The sequence below is a fragment of the Artemia sp. Qi Xiang Cuo genome, chromosome 18 (genome assembly GCF_049724085.1).
Source record: "Artemia sp. Qi Xiang Cuo chromosome 18, ASM4972408v1, whole genome shotgun sequence".
Lineage (NCBI taxonomy): Eukaryota > Metazoa > Arthropoda > Branchiopoda > Anostraca > Artemiidae > Artemia > Artemia sp. Qi Xiang Cuo.
This window is the reverse complement of record NC_142811.1, coordinates 19950823-19975420: the sequence shown is the minus strand read 5'-3', so window position 1 is coordinate 19975420 and position 24598 is coordinate 19950823. Positions and strand designations below refer to the sequence as shown.

Here is a 24598-nt window from a genome sequence, read left to right as displayed (position 1 = left end):
CAAAATGTGTTTGGTACAATTATTCTGCATATTAGATAGATAGACAAATAAGTGTATTTTAAAGCCAAATATACGGCCATGAACACAGTAAAATAACATAAATGAAAATAGTGAATGGGGGGGGGTGTTTTTCCCCCCGAAAATGCCCTCTCCCACGAAAAATACCCCCCTCGTTCGGAAATTAACCCCCAAAGAAAATACCCCCTCCTTGGAAAATACCCTTTCCCCCCCCCCTGTGGAAAGTAAGGTTCCTAAATTAGAAACTTTTATTTGTGTTTTTTTTTATAGTTTTGTTGAAAAGTGCTAAGGAACGGAAAAAAAGGAATTTACACACCAGAAGTGTCTTAAAAACTTAGAAAAAAAAAACACAAATCAATCTGTGTTTAAAAGGGTTTTCATATAATTTTCTGCAATTTTGGCAGGTGCGGATGCCAAATTAAAAAAAAAAAATTGAAGAAGAAAAATAACTTGAGCAAACAATCATCAATATTAAGCTAAATCATTTGGTACTAAAAAGTTTAAGAAGGTTTGGCTATCCTTCGAAAAGATAGTTTGCTTTGAGAACCAACACATTCTAAATTGTTTAAGTTTTTATGGACAAAAGCGTTGTCATATTCTACGACTTTGTTTTTCTTATCTTCCAAGTGTAAAACTACCACAAATCACCATTAAAAAATAAATGAAACCCAAAACTAGCAGAAATTGTAATATATAGCATAGTCAAGCTCAAAACGAGCAAAAAATAAAAGGAGTATGGCTGACAAGACCCAAATTTTCTTCATACCATAAAATAATTTGCACTTTAATTAAAAAAAAACAAAAAAAAAAAAACGTGTATTGTCAGTTTGATATACATATTTTGATATCTATTCCTTATAGCCTTAATTCTTCTTTATTTGTTGAAGTAAAAAAAGCGAAAACTTTAAAATGTATTTTGTTTTCAGTAAAGTGCAAATTACTTTCTGGTCTTGAGGAGGTGTGGGGGCTATCAGTCCTACTCATGCTAATTGTTGCTATTTTGAGTTTGAATAGGTTAGTTATTGTTATTTCTGTTCGTTTTGGGTTCATTTGATTTATTAATGGTGATTTGTGGTAGTTTTACGCTTGAAAAATTATTTAAATTTATTTCTACTCATCTTCGGCTTAACAAGGCCATAGGCATCGGCAAGGGGGGCAGGGGGAAGGTCATGGCCCCCACCTGGAAATTTTGGACTATATAGTAATTGTAAGGAAACCAAAGAAAAAAACAGAATAGGGAAAAACCATGGAAAAAATGTTTGTTGCCCCATTGTTGGCTGCCTGCCAATAAATTTTTACCCATAATAATGAAAAATATAAGTTCTAATTTGTAACTGAGTGACCCCTAACAAGTTTTCTACAAAAAAATTTTCTATATGATTAGGTTGGAGCAAAAAAAAAAATTCTTCATAGTAATGAATGGTAAGTAAATAACGATCCTTGTCAATAACAAAAGTATAAGAGCCTAACTATTGATATCATTCAGTCAAAGAATCAGCTTTTTATGGTGATCTTAAATATGTATTTGCTTATTAGTAATTAGTACAGTTAATAGTACATAAGAAAGTTCGTATAATTATAAAAACACAAGAAAAAACTTAATAAAGGGCAATTTAGATAAACATATGCTGTCAACTTTTGATTGCATTCCAGTAATACTAATGAGCTGATGTATGAAGCAACTACAGTCAGAAATGTTTCCCCTGGACGGAATGCTATATTTCAGTGTTTTCCCCCTGAATGGATACGTTTTTTGTGTTTTGTTATCAATTTTTTTCCAGGAGTGATGGTATTTATTTAGTTGTCACTTTAAAAAAAAATTAATTTTTTTACAGTTATGAAGTTTAAAGGTGTCAAATATACTGGCTTTTGGCATTCAAAATTAAATTAAAAATATTGAATTAAATTTTTTATTTGATTTTCTTAATCTTAATTTTGATGTTTTACTTTGAACAAACTTTACGTGGGAGGATCTTTCCTTGGGGGAAGGGACATTTTTATGAAGGGGGCGCTGGATTTCCTAGCATTATTTAAAAAATGATTAGAAAATAAATAAAAAACAAGTTTTTTAACTGAAAGTAAGGAGTAACATTAAAACTTATAACGAACATAAATTATTACGTATAGGAGGGGGTTTGTTCCCTAGTCAATAACTCCCTCTTTACACTGATTTTTTTTAGCAATTTCGAAAGACCTATCTAGTCTAATTAAACAGTCTTTGTGATAGAGAGATTTGTGATTCAAAGAAAATTTGAACTTTAGCGTAATATTTGAACCCATAACACACAAGTAACAAAACTCCTTTCCCCTACATAAATTACAAAAATAAAAGTCAAATAAAATTTTAGAATTTGGAAAGCTTTCTTTTCCATGGGGGGGGGGGCATTTTTCGGGGGTTAAACACCCCCCCCCCCCATTCACTATATTCAATTATGTTATTTTACTGTGTTTATGGCCGTATATTTGGCTTTAAAATACACTTATTTGTCAATCTATCTAATATGCAGAATAACTGTACCAAACACATTTTGCATGCAGACCCGTTATGCTTACCCCCTCTAATGTGCAAATCTATAGCGTAAATTTATTTCTAAAGAAACGAAGAAACTAACAAAAAAACAGGCTTGTTCTTGAATTTTACACAACGAAAACTTGAGTGAGTGGTGCATAATACACAAGTACCAAAATTCCATCCCCCTACGGAAATTAAAAAAAGAAAAACTCAATTAAAATTCTCAAATTTGGAAAGCCTTATTTTCCGCTGGGGGTATTTTTTGGGGGGGGGGGGGTATTTTCCGCGAGGGTGTATTTTCTGCGGGGGTGGGGGGTAAACGCCGGCCACCAAATTTTGGATCGAATGGAGCTCATTTGATTGCAAGTCGGAAGTTTTAGTGGCATTTTTAAGAGTCAAAAGTGATTTGAGGGATGTCAACCCCCCCCCCCCAAGGCTATCATCCCCCAAAACATATGCGATCGAAATTTTAAGAGAGTTATTTTGTTCAGTGTTGTTAAAAAAAAATCTAGTATTGGGGATGTCAACCTCCCCACAGTCCTCAGGACAAGGGCTGTAAGTTAGGCAATTCGTCATTGTTTACACATAGTATATGTTATTGATTGCAACTACTTGTAGGGCTAAGGTTATAGGTTATCAAAAGGACATATCAGCAATATCATAGCAATGGCTAAGAATATAAAGTTGAAACTTCCAGGACTTGATGAGATGGATGTTCAACTGACCAAAAGGCAATACTTTGATACTACTGCTGCTATTAATACTACCGCTATTCAATACTATCATAGGCAGCGCACAAGCGCTGTCTAAGTAAAGAACGATGTTGGCACAATGTATTATTATTTTTTTCTTTATACCAGGGCACTTCGCGTCGAAGGAGTTGTCTAGTGCTCTGTTTAATAGTCGAAAGTGGTAGGAGGGCAACTAGCCCACCCTCCCACACCCATCAATCCCCCGAACACATACTATCAAAATTTTTAGATATCCATTTTGTTAAGCGGAGTTGATTTCAAGAAAGAAAATATATTTTTGAGGAGGACACTCCCCCACAACCCTAAGGGCAAGGGTTTTAGTTATGCCCTGGGGGCATATAAGAACGATGTTGGCACAATGTATATTTATTATTTTTTTCCTTTAGAGCAGGGCACTTTGTATCGAAGAAGTTGTCGTAAAAACTTTGAAAAGGGCTCATTCAATTGGAAATTGAAGTGGCTTGTGCCCTTTTTGATAGTCAAAAGTGATTGTAAGGTGACTAACACCCCTTTCACGCCCACCATTTCCCGAAACACATCCAGTCAAAATTTTGAGATAGCCATTTTGTTCAGCGTGGTTGGTTTCCAGATAGAAATAATGTTTTTGAGGAGGGCACTCCCCCACAGCCCTCAGGGCAAGTAGAGCATATAAGTTTTTTTTATAGAAGGCGTTGTTGTAGAAACTTCAAAAAGGGCTCATTCGATTGGAAATTCAAAGGGCTAGTGTCTTTTTCAATAGTCGAAAGTGATTGGAGGGCAACTAACCCCCGTCTCACGCCCACCGTTTCCCCAAACACATCCAATCAAAATTTTGAGATAGTCATTTTATTCAACGTAGTTTTAAGTTCTGGAAATTAGGTCTTTAAGGATGACACCCCCACAGCCCTCAGGGCAAGGATTTTAAGTTATGCCCTGAGGGCATATGAGGTTTTTATAGAGCGTGTTGTCGTAGAAATTTCAAAAAGGGCTCAGTCGATTGGAAATTGAAATGCCTAGTGCCCTTTTTAATAGTCGAAAGTGATTGGATAGCGACTAACGCCCTCTCACGCCCACCATTTTCCCGAAAACAATAGTCGGAAGGCAACTAACATCCCTTCCACGCCCACCATTTCCCCAAACACATCCAATAAAGATTCTGAGATAGCCATTTTGTTCCACGCGGTTCAAAATTCAGGAAATTATACCTTTGAGCAGGAATCTCCCCCCAAAGTCTTCAGGGCAAGAGTTACAAATTATGCCCTTGGGGCATATAAGGTCTTTATTCGATTATTTGTCGTACAAACTTGAAAAAGGGCTCATTCTATTTGAAATTCAAAGGTCTAGTGCTCTTTGTAATAGTCGAAATTGATTTGAGGGCAACTAACACCCCTCTCAAGCCCACCATTTCCCCAAACACATCCAATCAACATTTTTAGATAGCCATTTTATTCAACGTAGTTAAAAGTTTTGGAAATTATGTCTTTGAGGATGATAACCCCTCCCCCCCACAGCCCTCAGGGCAAGGGTTGTAAGTTATGTTCTGGGGGCATATTAAGTTTTTATTGAACACGTTGTTGTAGAAACTTCAAAAGGGCTTATTCAATTCGAAATTGAAAGGGTTAGTGCTTTTTTAATAGTTGAAAGTGATTGGATAGCGACTAACGCTTCTCTCACGCCCACCATTCTCCCGAACACATCCAATCAAAATTTTGAGATATCCATTTTGTTCAACGTAGTTAAAAGTTCTGGAAATTTGGTATTTTAGGATGATAACCCCCTCACAGCCCTCAGTGCAAGGGTTGTAAGTTATGCCCCGGGGGCATATAAGGTTTATATAGAAAGTTGTTGTAGAAATTTCAAAAAGGGCTCATTTGATTGGAAATTGAAATTGCCCTTTTTCATAGGCAGTGCTATCGCGGTGCCTAAGAAAAGAACGATGTTGGTACTATGTATTATTACTAATATTTTTTTTTATCCATACCAGGGCACTTAGTATCGAAGGAGTTGTCGTAGAAACTTCGAAAAGGGCTCATTCGATTGGAAATTGGAATGGCTAGTGCCCTTTTTTAATGGTCGAAAATGATTGGACGGCAGCTAACACCCCTTCCACACCTACTATTTCCCCAAACACATCCAATCAAAATTTTGAGCTAGGCATTTTGTTCAGCGTAGTTGATTTCCAGATAGAAATTATGTTTTTGAGGAGGACACTCCCCCACAACCCTCAGGATAAGTATTGTAAGTTATGTCCTGGGGGCATGCAAGGTTTTTATAGAAAGCGTCGCAGAAACTTCAAAAAAGGCTCGTTCGATTGGAAAAAAGGGCTAGTGCCCTTTTTAATAGTCGAAAGTGATTGGAGGGCAACAAATCCCCCTCTCACGGTCACCTTTTCCCCAAATATATCCAATCAAAATTTTGATATGGCCATTTTGTTCAACGTAGTTGAAAGTTCTGGAAACTAGGTCTTTGAAGATGACAACCCCCCAAGAGCCCTCAGGGCAAAGATTTTAAGCTTTACCCTGGGGGCAAATAAGGTTTTCATAGAAAGTGTTGTCGTAGAAACTTCAAAAAGGGCTCATCTGGTTGAACATGGAAATGGCTAGTGCCCTTTTTAATAGTCGAAACTGATTGGAAGGCAACTAACACCCCTTCCACGCTCACGATTTATCCAAGCGCATTTAATCAAAATTTTGAGATAGCCATTTTGTTCTAAGTAGTTGAAAGGTCCAGAAATATATCTAAGAGGATAACAGTCCCCCACAGCCCTCAGGGTAAGGGTTGTAAGTTATGCCCTGGGGGCATATAAGGTTTTTATTGACAGCTTTGTCGTGGAAAATTGAAAAATGGCTCATTCGATTTAAAATTCAAAGGGCTAGTGCTCTTTGTAATAGTCGAGAGTGATTGAAGGGCAACTAACCCCCCCTCTCACGCCCACATTTTCCCCAAACACATCCAATCAAAATTTTTAGATAGCCTTTTTTCAACGTTGTTAAAAGTTTTAGAAATTAGATCTTTGAGGATGATATCCCCCCTCAGAGCCCTCGGGGCAAGGGTAAGTTATGCTCTGGGGGCACATAAGGTTTTTATAGAAAGCGTTGTCGTATAAACTTCAAAAAGGGCTAATTCGATTGGAAATTGAAAGGGCTAGTGCTCTTTTTAATATTCGGAAGTGATTGGAAGGCAACTAACCCCCCCCCCTCTCACGCCCACAATTTCCCCAAACACATCCAATCAAAATTTTGAGATAACAATTTTCTTCAGCGTAGTTGAAAGTTCTGGAAATTAGGTCTTTGAGGATGACAACCCCCCAGCCCTCAGGGCAAGGGTTGTAAGTTGTGCCCTAGGAGTATTTAAGGTTTTCATTGAAAGCGTTGTTGTGGAAACTTCAAAAGGGCTCATTTGATTGGAATTTGAAAGGGCTAGTGCTTTTTTTAATAGTTGAAAGTGATTGGAGAGCAACTAAGGCCCCTCTCACGCCCACCATTTCCCCAAATACATCCAATTAAAATTTTGAGATAGCCACTTTGTTTAACGTAGTTGAAATTTCTGGAAATTGTGTGTTTGCGGATGACAACCCCCCCCCCCCCCCAACAACCCTCATGGCAAAGGTTTAAGTCATACCCTCGGGGCATATAAGGCTTTTATAGAAAGTTTTGTCGTAGAAACTTCAAAAGGGCTTTCATTGGAAATTGAAAGGGCTAGTGCTCTTTTTAATAGTCGAAAGCGATTGGAAGGCTTGACATTTTTATAGTAAAGATCGATGTGGACGATGTGGATATAATGTATTATTTTTTGTTGTTGTTGTTGTTTAGACCAGGGCACTTCGTATCGAAGGAGTTGTCGTAGGAACTTCGAAAAGGGCTCATTCGATTGAAAATAAAAAGGGATGATGCCCTGTTTAATAGTCGAAATTGATTGGAGGGAAACTAATCCCCCTCCCATGCCCACCCTCCCATTTGCCCATTATGTTTTAAAACTAAATGTTGCCTTAAGATTAAATCAAAATGCACTGTGTTAATACTAATTCCCAATAAGGCATCTCAGCTGTATCCCAAGAACGACGTAGGGTATTATGTTCATACTTTTGGGGCTACTTCTGCTCTTAAAATTTAACCAAATCAAACTAGCGTAAGTGTATCCAAGCTATCAATAAAAAGTAAACATATTTTTTTTGCGAATGGTATCAAGTTTTCCATTTCTGGTCAACTAGAGGAGTTATGAAACTAAATTAAACACTACTATTTGTGTCCAGATTTTTAAAAGGGTATATGTTGTTAAAAATTGCTGAAAATTTTTCTCCAGCATATAAATAGCAGGCCAAACTATAAATTTTTGAAAAAAAATGAAAAGTGTTATTTTGTTTTTCCCTGAAAAAACTATGTCAATATATAACGAACAGAAATTAATTAACTTTTTCCACAAAATAAGTTTTTCAAAGAAAAGTAAAGAACTTCATTAAACAAAAAATTAGCAAAAATAAAATCAAATTATCTAGTAAGCGTGAAACTACCACAAATAAGCATCGATAAATAAATGAAACCCAAAACGAACAGAAATTACAATAAATGACCGTGTCAAACTCAAAACGAGCAGAAATTAGCATAAGTTGTGCTCAAAACCCCTATGCCTTCCCAAGTTCAGAACATAATTTGCACATTACTGAAAAAAATACAAAGGAATGTGCATTGTCAGTTTAATATACATATACTGATATTTAGTAATCAAAATGTTAATATTATTTGATTTATTAAAGTTATGAAAGTAAAAACATTTATATATTTTCAGTAAAGTGCAAATAATGTTCTTGAAGTAATAATGTTCTTGTGTAACTTGAAGTTTACAATGTTTAAAAATACACTTGACCATAATATAGCACCATGTAAATATTCGTGTACAAAAACCATATTGTCTTTTGTACCTGAGTGAAGCATGTTTTGAATAATTTGTAGCAGTGGCGATGGAAGAATTTCCCAGAGCCCATGTTAACGCTAATTGATTACACATCTCTTTCAGATTTTGCTCCCACTAGTAACATTTTTGGCTATAAGGGAATGTAACATCAAAATAGCCAATCACTCGTAATTAAAGCATATTATTATCTATTGTTTTATAGAAAAGAATCTTCGCTTTATTCGATAATTCTCTGTGGTTTAAGTTTAGACTCCTAAAAAACAGAGTTCTGTTCTAAAGACCAGACAGCTAGTTGGCCTTTTTTTGCTAGCTTTAGAACATCTTTTTGGGTTTGTTGGCAACCCTTCCCATGCATGTAGAATTTTTTTTGGGGGTGGGGTGGGGGGGACAATCATAAAAAAGACATTTTAGGGATAATGTAAGTAGAACGTGCTCAGAATTTTGGGATAATATATGATTTTTTCAGTGGGGGGTGTCTGATCGCCCTTTCCTTGTGTACGTCCCTAACCCAGCCTATATTTACACTTTTCATTCCTTTTCAGGTGGTGATCAAGGACTATTGAATTCCTATTTCTCAAATTGGCAGTATAGTGATATAAGCAAACACTTGTCTTTCATTTATAATATGGCTTCATCTGCTTCGTATTTCTATCGTCCTGCTTATAAAGAGTAAGTAAAAAATAGGAAGAGGTGCACAAAATAAACCCAAAATAAAAAATACAATTAACACGAAACAAAATAAACATAGATACACAACAAATAGTAAAAATAAAACGCTTATTTCATTTTTTTTTCTCTGAAATTTTCTTCAAGTCATAATTGGATTGTTTACTGTAAAACACGTCCATAAATCAAAATTTATTGGAAAAATAAGCAGCTGTTCTCTGTGCTGTATGGATAAGTACTGGGTGCTCTAGACTATTTATTTTTTTATAATTTTTTTTTTTATGGGTGAATTTATAAAGATATAGTTTTTTTAAGGATTCATAGAGTATAGGAAAAATTATAAGAACAAAAACTAGTACTATCGTTGAAAAGAAAATCACTGGTGCCATCTCGCGTTTGGCGAGTTTTTGTTTCTTTTTTTAACATACCCTAATCTCTTGGTTTCGCGGCGCCAGGTATAATTAAATATCTGATTGCTGCTAGTCTTTTATATAGGTTTTAGCTTACTGTTAATTCTTCTTTTGAAAGATTCAACAGGGGAACTTTTAGGGGGTACCTTCTCCAGGATGATCATTCCGGATCGAGGTGCAACGTCGAATGAAGCTGTTCTTCATCAACTGTGTTCTCGGCTTGCCAGCCTCAAGATGATTGGACCAAGCTGTGTGGCTTTGTCTCTGTCATGTCGGTTGGACAGTTGGTGGCACAGTACGAGAAAGCTCTAGAGAAGGAGGTGAATTTAAGTACTTGAAACAGCCATCGACGCTACATCAAACCGTTCACTAACAAACTGGAGAGACTCGTGGGGACGACTAAACCTGCCCTATTACCATCATTTTGATCTTTTGCAGTGGTGCCAACAATGTTTTTGGAGCACCAGCACACAGTGGGCATTCATACTCGGTGATTCTTGTGATTCGGTGATTCTTGTCTAATCAGGTATTGTAAAAGATAGGGATGGGTATAGAAAACAGAATTATGTCACTAGTAGGTCTAGCAGCTTAAAGTCAATTAGCCCACTTTACATGCCAAAATTTTCCCAAACTAACTTAAACCTACTTTGTTCAATCTGGATTTTGACTTTATTTTGATAATTTTTATGTTGAGGTATTTGATGTATTGTTTTATTTGATATGACTTAATTTGACTTTATTCCAGAATGGATTTTGACATACTGAGAAGGTCGAGAGAGTGTTCTAACAAATACATTTTCAAATAAGGATAAATCCATTTATTTAGACAGTGAAAAAACAGGTACTAAAGTCCAGATATTTCGATCACATACAGCGACCGTCATCAGTAGTATTACTAAAATAATATAATTGAAACTAGCATTGTTATACAAAGAAAATAAAAAAAATTTCGGGTCATTCACAAACTAATGAACTTCCTGGTTATTCACTGGATTATTTTCAGAGAGAGTGGTTCATTGACAAAGATCGAAATATCTGGACTTTTGTACCTGTTCAAATAAATGGATTTATCCCCATTTGAAAATTTATTTGTTCGTCACAGAATGGCAGTGTGGTCGAAGAAAAGAATACCCTATTAAGGTGTTACGTCGAAAAAAAGTGTTCTCATTTAAAAAATAAGACAAAGAATCTCTTAGGGTAGGGACGTGTGAGGGATGGAGGGCGTATCTTCTTTAAGTATCTGTACGAGGTTATATATATATATATATATATATATATATATATATATATATATATATATATGTTGCTAGTTATATATATGTATAATCTGGCGTCCGTTTATCTGTTTGTTCGTTTGTTTGTACCAAATAAAACTATAGTAATCAAGTTAGAAGAGAAAATTTTGTTATTTAATGGTAGTCCCCACAACATCACTGAAAAAAGGAAGAAAACTCGACTTGGAATGACGTTCATGATTGCTCCATGCTAGGTCAGAAATGGCGCGAGATGCTGACGATGGCGAATGGAAGGAGAGGGAAAATGCCCGTGAAGTGGAATATTTAGGTGAAGGCGCCTCTTTTGGACAGATAAAAAAAAGGGGTCTTTTCGTTCGTTCGTTTTGTACTGAAAAATTAACTAGTCAACCTTGAAACGCGACAATTTTACGGAGTAAACAGTGGGAACAATCTGTTGATAATTGCAGTGGCGCCAATTGGGGGGGGGGCAAGTGCCCTCTCCCTGTTTTAGGTATGTTTGTTCAATGCTGTTTTTTGGTATCTTCATTGAAGAAAGTCGAAAAATCCCCCCCCCCCCCTCCTGCATTTTCATGAATTTTCGCTGCTGGATAATTGTCGACAATTTTACGGAGTAAATTGTCCAGACAGTTCTACGGGGCTATGGGAAAACCTGTACACCGTATAAATCTAGATAAAGAAACAGTCACGGAGAAAGATTTGACTTAGAATAACATCACGATTGCGCCATGTGAAGGCCGAAGGACTGGGCACTGCCCGAGGGAAGTGGTTGGAAACCCTAGCGGCTGACTGTAGTGCCATCTCTTTTGTTATCCAAACATGTTCTTTGATTATTTTTTTAATAAACTTTTCAGGTTTGGCGGTAATGTGAAGATAGTTCATTTTATTGGATCTCCAAAACCATGGCAGCAAAATTTTAGCATTGCAGGTCAGCATCAGTCTGAGCACCTGCAGCTTTGGTGGACTCTGTTTTTCCGTTATGTCCAGCCCCAGCTTAGTGAAGACATGGTATGTTCTTTGTGATTTCTTTCCATGTGTCAAATTACTGAAGAAACTATATATACTATTTTATTGTCGGGTCATACTGGCACGTTTCCAAAAAAAGATGGCACGTTCTTGTGACATGCAATCGAGTTTCTTTGACAAGTAACGACTTTTTCTGTGTTGTTGATGTATTACAATTACAGACAAGTATTCTAATGCGGCCTACAGATTCGCAAATAAACGTACGAAAGTAGGCTTAAGGAATTTGCTATAGTCTTAAGTAATGAATCACTAATAAACGGTAAGAAAAACCGCCGATCATCTGTACTGTCTAACTTGTCTAATATTTCCTAGTTGTCTAATTTTGTCGCGTTTGAGTTGTCAATTAATGTGAAAATTCCTGCGTTTCGACCACTGTATATAAATTATATACAGTAGAATCACGACTCAGTAATATTTAGCTACTACAGTCTTGGTGTGTATAAAAGCTCTGCTTATATTCTCGTACGTACAAGCAGCTCTCTCATTTAATCTGCTATCAGTGGCCCAGTGTATATTACCCTGGAACGCGTATTTTAGCGGAAACATTCTCAAAATGCCTTTGAAACCAACTAGAGACTTTGCAACCTACTTGTAATTTCTAAAAAAAAAAATAATAATAACATTACACTACTCATTACTGATTTTTATGTATGTTTTGGAATAAATTAATTTAAAATAATATTCTTTATAATTTAGTGTTACAAAGGGGATGCCAAGTTTCTCGTTCAAGAGAAATCTGACTTGTCTACCCGTGAAAAAATCTAATTTCGCTTGTGTTTTTACGTTCTCCGGAGCACTTGCATCTCGGTCTGGCTTTGTATAATGGTTGAAATTAGACCCTGGCGCCACGCCGATGAGGAAAGACCGGTGGCGGCGGAGCCAAAACAGCGCGCCGCCGTCGCACCTCCGGTAATATGTCGGCGGCGCGCCGCCGGCGCGATTAATGTTGACCGCAAATATTAATGTTTTCATCAGTCTTTCTCAAATCACAGCTTAAATTTACAACAGATTCGAGCCTATTCATGAGTTCATAAATTCATAAGTCGCTGGCTGGAAACTGGTCTTCTTCGTTATTCATCAAGAGAAGTAGAAATCTAGTAGAAACGAAATGGCTGTTGCATTTCAGAACCCTTGCATAATACGAGTAGTTGAAGTATCTATTAGCTATGTATTCTTAACATATATAATTATAAAAATTAGTTTTTTTTTTCATCGAGCATTACTGCATACAAAACTTCAAATACCGTATCACAAAATTCGTCAGTTATCTGGGTAAAAACTTTGAATGTAACTTTGAACTTAGAAGCTTAATTTTTTCATAATACCCTTTGCCTATGTCTGTTTTGTCACCTTTAAAACAGTTGAAATGGGCGACTTTGATTTTGATCGTTTTTTGCGCTTTTGGATTCTTAAAAAGCCTTCTTGTATTAAAAACTGGTCTTTAATAACAATTTGTATTAAATCAGGAGTTAAGCAGGGTTGTGTTCTATCCCCCTTTATATGGATTATTTTGATGGACTTTGGGAGCACAGGAAAGGCAATGGGAGACCACGGAATCAAATGGGGAGGAAAAAGTCTCCTGGACTTGGATTATGCTGATGATTTAAGCATCCTAGATGAAAGTTTGAATAAAATGAATGAGGTTTAAGAGGTTTTGCAAGTTAAGGATGCTAGAATACGTTTGAAAATTAATGTTAAGAAGACAAAGTCAATAAGCCTAGAAATAAGTGTAGATGAAGGGGTGACGTTGCGTAATGAAAAGATTGATCAGGTGGGCAGCTCCACTTACCTTGGTAGTATTATTAGTAAAGATGGTGGGAGCAGTGAAGATGTTAAAAGTAGAATAGCAAAGGCTCAGGGTGTTTCTTCACAGTTAAAAAAAGTTTGGAAGAATAGGAAGATAAGTCTGCAAACCAAGATTAAAATATTAGAAGCTACATTGATGACAGTGGTCAAATATTGCTCTTAAGCATGGGCGCTCCGAAAAGCGGATGAAGATTTGCTAGATATTTTCCAGAGGAACTGCCTACAGATTGTTCTGGGTACCCAGCTGATTGACCCCATTTCAAATAGTAGACTATACCAAAAATGTTGTTCAATACCGCTCTCTTGGGCTATAATGAACGAAAAGAAGAGGTGGCTAAGGCATGTTGTGCGGATAAAGCAGGGCAGATTGTCGAAGACAGGTCTTTTTGGCAAACCGTCGAATAATAAACGAATACTTCATTATCCTCGCCTGGGGTGGTAGGATGTCATAAAGAAAAATAAAAAAGAAATGGGAACTTGGTGGGAAGGTGTAAAAAGGGAGGCTTTAAATAGATTGGGATGGAGGAGGAGTGTGCGTAGCTGTGTTAGCCTCAGGAGGCTTGGTGCTGCGGTGAGTTGTTAGTAGTAGTAATAAAAAAATTCATTTTAAAGTTTTTTTTGGCTTATTTATAGAATATATGTCATGTAGGCTAAGTCTGAACTGCTGCTTTTTTATTGCTTTTGGCTGCTCTTTTGGATAATATTCATTTTTTCTTTTGGGAATTCATTCCAAATTATAAACTCATAAATATCTGATCATAGTCAAATTATAAACTACATCTAAAAGGTCATAGTCAAATTATAAACTACATCTAAAAGGAGTAAATTTATCAAATTGAAAAATACATGATGACCACTTCACATGATAACACTTCAATTACAATGAAAAAAAAAAAAAACTTAATGGTTTATTCGGTATGAAGAAAAATGAAGTGCCAGCTATTTTCTTAGGTAAAAAATGAAAAGCTCTTCCGTTTTAAATGTAATTAAATGCAGCAATATACAGACTGAAGTAGCTCAAGGAAGATGTTGAAATTTTCTTCCTAGTTCGTCACTTTTAATCCAAGCAAAATTTTAGGACACTTAGTATCAGTCATTGAGTTTAAGCTTTGATTTCCAAATGCTCACAAAAATTACCAAATTTAAGAAAGTCGCAACAATAAGTCAACTGTGGTCAAAATACTCAAAGACTCCTTTTTCATCCCCACCCAGGCTCAAAGCTTCTGCTATGGTCATATCCATGGAAATGTCCAAAGAGTTTCTTTTTAAAATAGCTTTCAAGCGTAGTTAGGGGTATTTAGCCTTTTTGCTTTTCTTCAAAGCTTTGAAAAAAGTGTTATAATATTCCAAATGTTACATTTGTTATATTTGTGCATATTTTTGGTAGTGGGGTGATCGAATTTTTTAAACCACTGTAGATATGTAAGAACGTTGCAACATCTTGTACCCTGAGGTCATAATACTGTCAAAAAGTCTTCCTTGAACCTCCAAATTGAAAGCTTTTATTATGACCTGGCCTTTTAGTGTAACTTGGGCACTGGACCAAGGGCGCCATTGTCACTCGAGCGCAAGGTTAGGTGGGGATTTCGATTTCGCTTTCGTCAAACCAATTCGTTTTAGTGTTAATCTGCCTGGTGCTTATGAATAAATGTTTTCGAAGTAAACCCGTTTCATCAATAAGAAAAAAAAACGGGTTGGATGCATATGTCTCTTTCCCTTTGGACGATAAAACTATGTAAGTGCTGTATCCAATATAACACGACAATCTTGTTAATTTGTGTCAACTTTTCAACTTTTTGGCATCCCTGCTTTCAATAATAAAAAAATCAAGGTACTATGACTTAAATATAATAACTTTCTTTGCCCCCCCCCCTCTGGATACCATCTTGATAGGATACTGTCTCTGCTTAAAAAAAAAATAATTAGCTTATTGGCACCCCTGCTTTCAAAAAAAAAATCAAGGTATTATCATTTAAATATGATAGCTCACTACCCTCCTCCCCCCTCTGGATACCACCATGCTAGGATGCCGTCTCTGCTTTAAATTAAAAAAATTAACTTTTTGGCATCCCTGCTTTAAATAAAAATTCCAGCTATTATCATTTAAATGTAATACCTCCCTACCCCCCTCCCCTCAGGATACCACCTTGATAGGATACCGTTTCAGCTTTACATTAGAAAAATAATTTACTTAATAATTAACTAGGTCACTACATGGTTCAAACAAACACGCAAAATACCGTCAAACAGCTTAGCGTTCCTTGAAAAAAAATTGAGGGTATGAGTAAAGGGGTACAAAGACAACAACAAAAATTTCGAAATTATTCAGATATACCTCAAATTATTGGAAAACTGAGTCATAGTTTCGTCGTGGCATTCAATAAGATCCAAAGAATCTAATTAAAAGGGAGCACACACAAAATCCAAATTAGGCCAGTTGCCTATGAGAAATTGCAAAATACCCAAGACAGTGAACCAATCCTTTTTGGGGGCCCTGAGATTTTCAAAATATTCAAATAATTTTCCAGGGAATTTAATATCACTTTCTTTCGTTTCCACTTTGAAATGAAAAAAATAATTATCTTTTTGGCATCCCTGCTTTCAATGAAAAAAAATGAGGTGTTATAATTTAGAAATGATAGCCCCCTATCCCCCCCCCCCCAATAGGCAATAATTTACAATTTATTTATGAATAATATTTTTGGGATAACTTCCGTTTCAATCTTTAATTCCCCAACCTTGTAAATAGCTTAGTCTATAGCTAAATTTTGTCTCAATAGAAGGTTTTTTTTCGGGGGGGGGGGGGGGTAAAAATGTTTCAGAAAAAAGATTTTATTTCCTATCAGGCGTTCAACAATTGAGTATTAAACATTAAGAAAATCTTATCTAAAAACAGCAAAAGAAGAAAAAATTCTGTAAACTTACACTTCAGCTGAAGAAACAATCTGTTTCTGTATCTGTTTCAAAATCCAACTGAAGGCTGGAGCTGTATAGTAGTGAATGCGTTCTATAATTCTATTCAACTTGAAAATAAAATTCTTGACTACGAATGATGTAAGAAATAGCGATTGGGAAACTGCATTCGAAATTATTATAAAGACGATACTTTTTTGTCAACATATGAAGAACTGTATATATTGCAATATTTGCAATTGCATCAGACTGGTTTTTATGCAAAGTAACAAAAGAAACGAAAATTAACGAACAAGAGAGTAGTGAAAAATTATGGTATGCAAAGTAATATTTCGCTAGTAATAGTAATAAATCGCTAGGGGTGGCACAGTGATTGCATGATTTTCGGCGATTCGGGGAACCACATTTCTTTTTCGGGGTGACGCATAGATTTTGGGGGAAATGACCGAAAATTCGGGGACAGTGCAAGCCCTGCTTTAATTCAAATCAGAAAAATCAAAATACTAAATCACAAGAGAAGGGAAAGCTCCGGCCTTGCGGTTGACGCAATAAAGAATTGCCGCAAAATTAATTTAAAGTCGACCGAAAGCCGCCGCCTGTGCCGGGAGTGGCGCGCCTGCGGCGTGGGGGTGGCGTTGTGACACTTCGGGGGCGGTCGACCGGGTCTCTCGTCGGCGGGAGTCGGTCGATCCGCCGGCGCGGCGCCGGGGTCTAGTTGAGATAAGGAATGTTTCTAATGTAGGCTTATATATCTATCTACAGTGGTTTCGACAGACAGGACAACCCGTGTTTCCTTGAATGTTAACTAAAGTTTATGTACAAACATTCACAAAGTCTTGTCTTTTAGTTTAGGAGTCCAAAAAACGTAATAATAAAAAAGTAAAGAGTAAAATAAAAATAAAAGATAAAAAAAGAATAAGATAATTCTCTAATAAGAAAACAAAAGGGAGTAAAGTAGAAAAAAATAGATGAATTAATGTAAGAGCAAAGAGAAAAAGAAGGGACAGGGCTATTATCATGGAGAAGAAAGGGATTTATGCAGTAGGCCTATTTGAGAAGCTTGAAGTGTTTATCAATGAAGATTTATACGCTATAAAAATTTTCAGAAATATTAGAAATTTACGATATGGATCTTTGTGAACATTTAAAGGCAATAGGAATTCTCAAGTGATTACTATTAGAGCAAAAAAAAACATCGAAATCTGTATTCTTCTCTCATAGGCTATTGCGTGTATTTGATGGGCCAGAAGGGGGTGAAAAATAGATACAATGTAATAAACTTGTTAAAAGCCGAAAGCCATGTGAAACGTCCTTGCTGAGGGGTTAGCACGCTAGACTTAAAATCCTATGTGCGAGTCATCTAGCTAACTTCATTTGGGTATGTGTCAGTGTAAGTGTAGCTGTAAACCTAGTTTTCTTCAAATAAAAACTAAAACAAAGATGTTTTTTTTTTAATGTGCAAGGCTAGTGATGACTGAGGCATAAAAACATGTAGAACTATAAAAGTAATATGACAAATTAAATTAAGTTTTTTACGAGCAAAGACAGGCGTTTTACTAATGTTATTTTTTTTCATGAGTTTCTTCAAACTTTACAATGCCAATCAATAGATTCATAATTTAAAGTTAAGCCCAACAAACAGTCTAGCTGTTAAAGATAAGCCCAACAAACAGTCTATAAGGACTTGTTTCCGTAGCAAGTTGTGCAGTGACCTGAGTAGGCTGGTGGAATACGCCCGGTCTGGTTACTATTGTCTAAAACAAGCAAACAACAAATACTATGTTTTGTTAAAACGAGAAGAAGCTAGCAGCACTGAAATTGAGCAAGTCACCAGTGAAAAAGCGACGCTCATCTGACAAAAACTGCAACTAATTTGAGACTGAATGATGACTAAATTCTATAAATATGTGTTGGATTAAGTATTCGAGTCCTGGTTTCATTAGTTATTTGGTTCGGAACGGGGGTCAGTGGCGTGACTCTGTAAGCTCAGCCAGAGTCGGACCAGCTCGAAATGGGAACCTAGAGAAATCTGGGGAAGGTAAACAAGAAGGGTGTGTCTAAGCACAGGATGGCTGGCCCCCCGTTGCAGTTCCTGGATAAAGGGCTATAAAACGGTGATCTGCACCGCCTGTTTGGACTTTTATAGTCTAATGTTGCATCCTTTACCTTACCATCCTGTTTAAAAATGGCTCAGTTTTTTTTTTGTGCCAATGAATAAAAAATGGCCACAACTGTACTAGGTGGTTTTTAGAGCATGCTTTTCACTCGATGATCTGAGAATGATGAGTTGTTCTATATTCTATCCAATTTGGTATAACACCTATGCTGAATATTATCAACAGCTAATAATACAATTGAGTCGAACAGTGACTGAAAATAAGGAAAGACGTGGCCAGGTTGTATTCTAACGGTTCTAGGCCAGTTAAAATTTCTACTAGATGGCTACAAAGGCCGAAAATGGCCACTAGATGGCTGAAATACTTTTATCATGAAGTCAATACTTAATCGAAAGACAGTTGAAAATCATCGCTACACATAAAAAGTATTATTAAAATTTATTGTGACCTTTTTTTAAATAGTTTTTTTCAAAAAAAAAGAATTAAGCTTGAGGGCCCTTCAAATGATTTAAGTTTACTTGTCAGGATCCAGCTACCAAAGTACTCTCTATTTTACTACAATAGAATATCAATATTATTAATTGTTTTTACTGTTTGATCAAATGTTACTAATGTTAATTTTATTACCAGAAAGGCTTTTTGCATGTTTGTCCTTAAATTTGATACAATTGCGCCTAGATAAGAAGCATTATTTTATATTTCTTCTCACTTAATTCTTATTTCCGTGTTTTACTTTCTTCTCATTCTGAACTTTAGCTTATATTTTGTTTGTTAAATACTGTCCCTAAATCCTTGTAGTTGATGAGCTACGAGTTTTTTAATATTCTTTTTTCTTGCAAGCTTACTGTAAATTTACCTATGCAGGAAAATTTGCATATGGTTGATAAGGACTCAGGTTTGATTATGGTATTTTTGGTACACCCTTTTCAGGAGTTATTTATAGCTTCTATTTATAGTTATCAATAGCTTCTTCATTTTTATTTTTTTATGTTTTACTGCTTTAATTTATGTTTTCTGTCTTCAGTTTCTTGAGTTGTATTGAATTTATTATCTAAAAAGTTATTCAAATAAGAAACAGAGAGACAGTAGTCAAAATAAACTTAAGTGAATATTTCGACTATATGACTGATAGCCGTCCTCAGAAAAATAGAAGAACGGCTAAAGCAAACAAATTGACAAAAACTTAAGCGAATAAAACTTAAACTAAAAACTTAAAATAATATTTCGGCTATATGTCTTTATAGCCGTCCTCAGAGAAATAGAGGAAATGTTGAAACAAACAAACTAATAAAAATTTAAGTGAATAAAACAAATTAAATATTCAATGGAAAACTTAAGCAATTTTTTTGGTATATGACTTATAGCCGCCCTCAGCGAAATGGGAGAAAGGTTAAAACAAACAAGCTAATAAAAACTTATGCGAATAAAACTTGACGATAAACTTCAACAAACTTAAGCGAATATTTCGGCTATATGCCTTGCAACCATCCTCAGCGAAATAGAGGAAAGGTTACAACAAAGAAACTAATTAAAACTTCAGTTAATAAAATAAACTAAATACTTAATGAAACACTATGACAAATATTTCGGCTATATGAATTATTACTGTCCTCAGGGAAATAGAAGAAAGATTAAAACAAACAAATTAATAAAAACTTAAGCGAATAAAACTTAAACTAAAAATTTGAACAAACATAAGCGAATATTTCGACTGTATTGCATTGCAGCCATCCTCAGCGACATAGAGGAAAGGTTAAAACAAAGAAACTAATAGAAACTTAAGTTAATAAAATAAACTAAATACTTGACGCAACACTTGGGCAAATATTTCGGCTATATGACTTGCAGCTATCCTCAGCGAAATAGAAGAAAGGTTAAAACAAACAAAGTAATAAAAGCTTAAGCGAATAAATTAAAACTAAAAATTTGAACAATCTTGAGCGAATATTTCGGCTATATGACTGATAGAAGTTTTCAGTAAAATAGGAGAAAGGCTAATAAAACAAACAAACTAATAAAACTTAAGTGAATAAAACTTAAACTAAAAACTTAAACAAAGTTAAGCGGACATTTCGGGTATATGACTTGGAACCATCCTCAGCGAAATAGAAGAAAGGTTAAAACAATCAAATTAATAAAAATTTTAAGTGAGTAAAATAAATTAAATACTTAACATAAAACATAAGCAAATATTTTGGCTATATGACTTGCAGCTATCCTCAGCGAAATAGAAGAAAGGTTAAAACAATCAAATTAATAAAAATTTTAAGTGAGTAAAATAAATTAAATACTTAACATAAAACTTAAGTAAATATTTTGGCTATATGACTTGCAGCTATCCTCAGCGAAATAGAAGAAAGGTTAAAACTATCAAATTAATAAAAATTTTAAGTGAGTAAAATAAATTAAATACTTAACATAAAACTTAAGCAAATATTTTGGCTATATGACTTGCAGCTATCCTCAGCGAAATAGAAGAAAGGTTAAAACAATCAAATTAATAAAAAATTTTAGTGAGTAAAATAAATTAAATACTTAACATAAAACTTAAGCAAATATTTTGGCTATATGACTTGCAGCTATCCTCAGCGAAATAGAAGAAAGGTTAAAACAATCAAATTAATAAAGATTTTAAGTGAGTAAAATAAATTGAATTTTTAACATAAAACTTAAGCATATATTTTGGCTATATGACTTGCAGCTATACTCAGCGAAATAGAAGAAAGGTTAAAACAATCAAATTAATAAAAATTTTAAGTGAGTAATATAAATTAAATACTTAACATAAAACTTAAGCAAATATTTTGGCTATATGACTTGCAGCTATCCTCAGCGAAATAGAAGAAAGGTTAAAACAATCAAATTAATAAAAATTTTAAGTGAGTAAAATAAATTAAATACTTAACATAAAACTTAAGCAAGTATTTTGGCTATATGACTTGCAGCTATCCTCAGCGAAATAGAAGAAAGGTTAAAACAATCAAATTAATAAAAATTTTAAGTGAGTAAAATAAATTAAATACTTAACATAAAACTTAAGCAAGTATTTTGGCTATATGACTTGCAGCTATCCTCAGCGAAATAGATGAAAGGTTAAAACAATCAAATTAATAAAAATTTTAAGTGAGTAAAATAAATTAAATACTTAACATAAAACTTAAGCAAAGATTTTGGCTATATGACTTGCAGCTATCCTTAGCGAAATAGAAGAAAGGTTAAAACAATCAAATTAATAAAAATTTTAAGTGAGTAAAATAAATTAATTACTTAACATAAAACTTAAGCAAATATTTTGGCTATATGACTTGCAGCTATCCTCAGTGAAATAGAAGAAAGGTTAAAACAATCAAATTAATAAAAATTTTAAGTGAGTAATATAAATTAAATACTTAACATAAAACTTAAGCAAATATTTTGGCTATATGACTTGCAGCTATCCTCAGCGAAATAGAAGAAAGGTTAAAACAATCAAATTAATAAAAATTTTAAGTGAGTAATATAAATTAAATACTTAACATAAAACTTAAGCAAATATTTTGGCTATATGACTTGCAGGTATCCTCAGCGAAATAGAAGAAAGGTTAAAACAATCAAATTTAAAAAAAATTTAAGTGAGTAAAATAAATGAAATACTTAACATAAAACTTAAGCAAATATTTTGGCTATATGACTTGCAGCTATCCTCAGCGAAATAGAAGAAAGGTTAAAACAATCAAATTAATAAAAATTTTAAGTGAGTAAAATAAATTAAATACTTAACATAAAACTTAAGCAAATATTTTGGCTATATGACTTGCAGCTATCCTCAGCGAAATAGAAGAAAGGTTAAAACAATCAAATTAAAAAAAATTTTAAGTGAGTAAAATAAATTAAATACTTAACATAAAACTTGAGCAAATATTTTGGCTATATGACTTGCAGCTATCCTCAGTGAAATAGACGAAAGGTTAAAACAATCAAATTAATAAAAATTTAAAGTGAGTAAAATAAATTAAATATAGTCCAGGACTTTTAGGGTTTGACCCGGACAAAACTGCAATATAAACGGAAATGGTACCAAAATGATCAGAAAAAAATTCTGTACAACATACTAAAAGTCCCCATAAATCCGAGTGGGGCGAGTACCCGAAAAACAAGGGAAAAGGGGGACATGCGGGGGAAATTGGGAAAAATGCTGAACATGCCCAGAAAATAGTTCAAAGTGAGTTTTCTGGGGCTTTCCCATACGCTGATCACGAAACTGACATCTAAAATTCAGTATAGAATAAAAATAATACGGAAAACGGGGGGAACAGGGGGAAGAGGGGAAAAAATTTAAAAATACAGGGTAGGGGTAGAAAGCACTTTCAAATATGTTTTCTGGGGTCTTTCTATCTGCTGATCACGAAACTGACATCTAAAATGAAATAAAGAACATGAGCCCCACCATAACGGGGGAAAAGGGGGAAAGAGGGGAAGAAAAGGGACAATTGAAGTCAGGGGTAGAAATCAGTTTGAAATGTGTTTTCTGGGGTGTTCCTATCTGCTGATCACGAAACTGACACCTAAAATGAAGGAAATAACGGAAAAGGGGAAGGGAAGCCTGACTCCTGAGCCAGCTGCTAATGGCTAATAAGTAGGCCTATGGACAAAATAACTCGCTTAAGTATCAAACTTTTACTTTCTTGAATCACAGACATTTCTTACAACCATTTGAATTACTAAACATAAAGAAAACAACCGCTTGGCAGTGATCACAGTATAAAACTTCAGGTATTATAGGTAAAATTTGTACTTTCGAAGGCAATATCGTTGAATAAAAAACTAAAAATAGAACTTCAGTAACTATAGGTAAAATCTGCACTTTTTAAGGCAGTAGAGTTGACCTGAAAAACACAGCATTGATGTCACTAGTCGAGCTCCTCGTCTTCGACAATCTCGTTGTCCCTGTTCAAACAGTTGATACCCTGACATTCTCCGCACGCGAACGTACACGCTAATCCATTTTTCTTGCAGCTGCATCGCGAGTTCTCGCAGCCTGTCTTACAGTTGTGTCTCACGACACTCAAAAGAGTCTGAGGTGCTGGTAACAAATCGGTCATCACAGGCGAGTATTTATGGTCTCTTAGGAGCCAACCCCAATCAGCCGGGTCTAGGTCAGCTGGTTCCCCTTTCCAGAAGGATATCTGGAGGTACAGTCACTGCGAGTGAAATGAAGCTGCAGTTTTGGCTGGCAGAGGCCTTTCAGGCTTAACAGACCCCATAGTATTTGACAAAGAAACTTTTTCCAAGAAAATTCGATGTCGCAGCTTAGTGAGATCTTCGTTTGGTCGTGCTTTATACGAGCTGAGGAGAAGATATTCACCCGCTTTCACAATTTCATCTTTAGACGATGATTCATCCAGAAACACTTCGCATTTTTTTCTGAACACTTCGCTCTTCTTCAAAAGAGGTAGCACAGCTTGCTTTCCAAGTCCGAAAACTCGTGAGGTCGTGTCACATCGCAAGAATGCGTGCCCTACCAGAAGTAGCCTGGATACTTCTCCCATTTTTTTTTTCAACTTCGTTGAGGCACCAGAACCGTGTTATCGCTTCTTTTGCGTTCGTTGACGATTCGAAGTAAAGTGTTTTTGCATTAGGCGGGAGGTGATACAAGAGTAGAATCAGAAGGTCAGTGTCGTTGCCAAGAACTATTGTTTCAGAGTTTTCTGTTTTCGTTACAGCAGTCTTCACGATTAGATAGTCAGCATCGTCCTTCGCATGGACGACTTCAAATCCTTTGGCTCTGAGTTTTTCCCTGATGTAGCTTATAATTCGCTGTTTGTTCTGAGAGTTGCTCAAAAACTCTTTCTTCTTTTTCTGGAGCTTCATCCCTAAACTGAAATTGATCACTTGATGCTGGCTTCCCTTAAACCGTCGGTTGTGGGTAGCATCTTTCGTTGTTGTACCAGCGCTGGATCAATCAAAGACACCAATAGGGGAGGTACAGCGTCGAGTAACGAAACTAACACAGCTTTCACAGATGGAATCATAATCATCACCAATCTATATAGGAACTTGCCGAAGCAGCCAACCTCCGTCAACTACAGTGACATGATTTGGCGTTGGAAGGAGGTGAATCGAGTCTATTTTTGCTTCTTACCATATTGATTTCGCTAGTGCATGTTTGTCTGGTTGACGCATTGTGCCAGAATTCTCAAACAAAGCGGGCGGATAACTGCACAGTTCGTAACGTAAAGTTTCTACCATGTCATTT

The 24598-nt window shown here is 35.4% G+C and overlaps 1 protein-coding gene across 1 annotated transcript in view; it reads left to right on the top strand.

Annotated features, from left to right (window-relative positions):
- Positions 1 to 24598, top strand: part of LOC148941301 (glycogenin-1-like) — a 58726-nt gene that overhangs the window by 16354 nt on the left and 17774 nt on the right. The window contains exons 4-5 of the mRNA XM_089104639.1: positions 8715 to 8841; positions 11356 to 11509. Of these exons, the coding sequence (XP_088960765.1) occupies positions 8715 to 8841; positions 11356 to 11509 (281 nt within the window). The remainder of the gene's footprint in view (positions 1 to 8714; positions 8842 to 11355; positions 11510 to 24598) is intronic.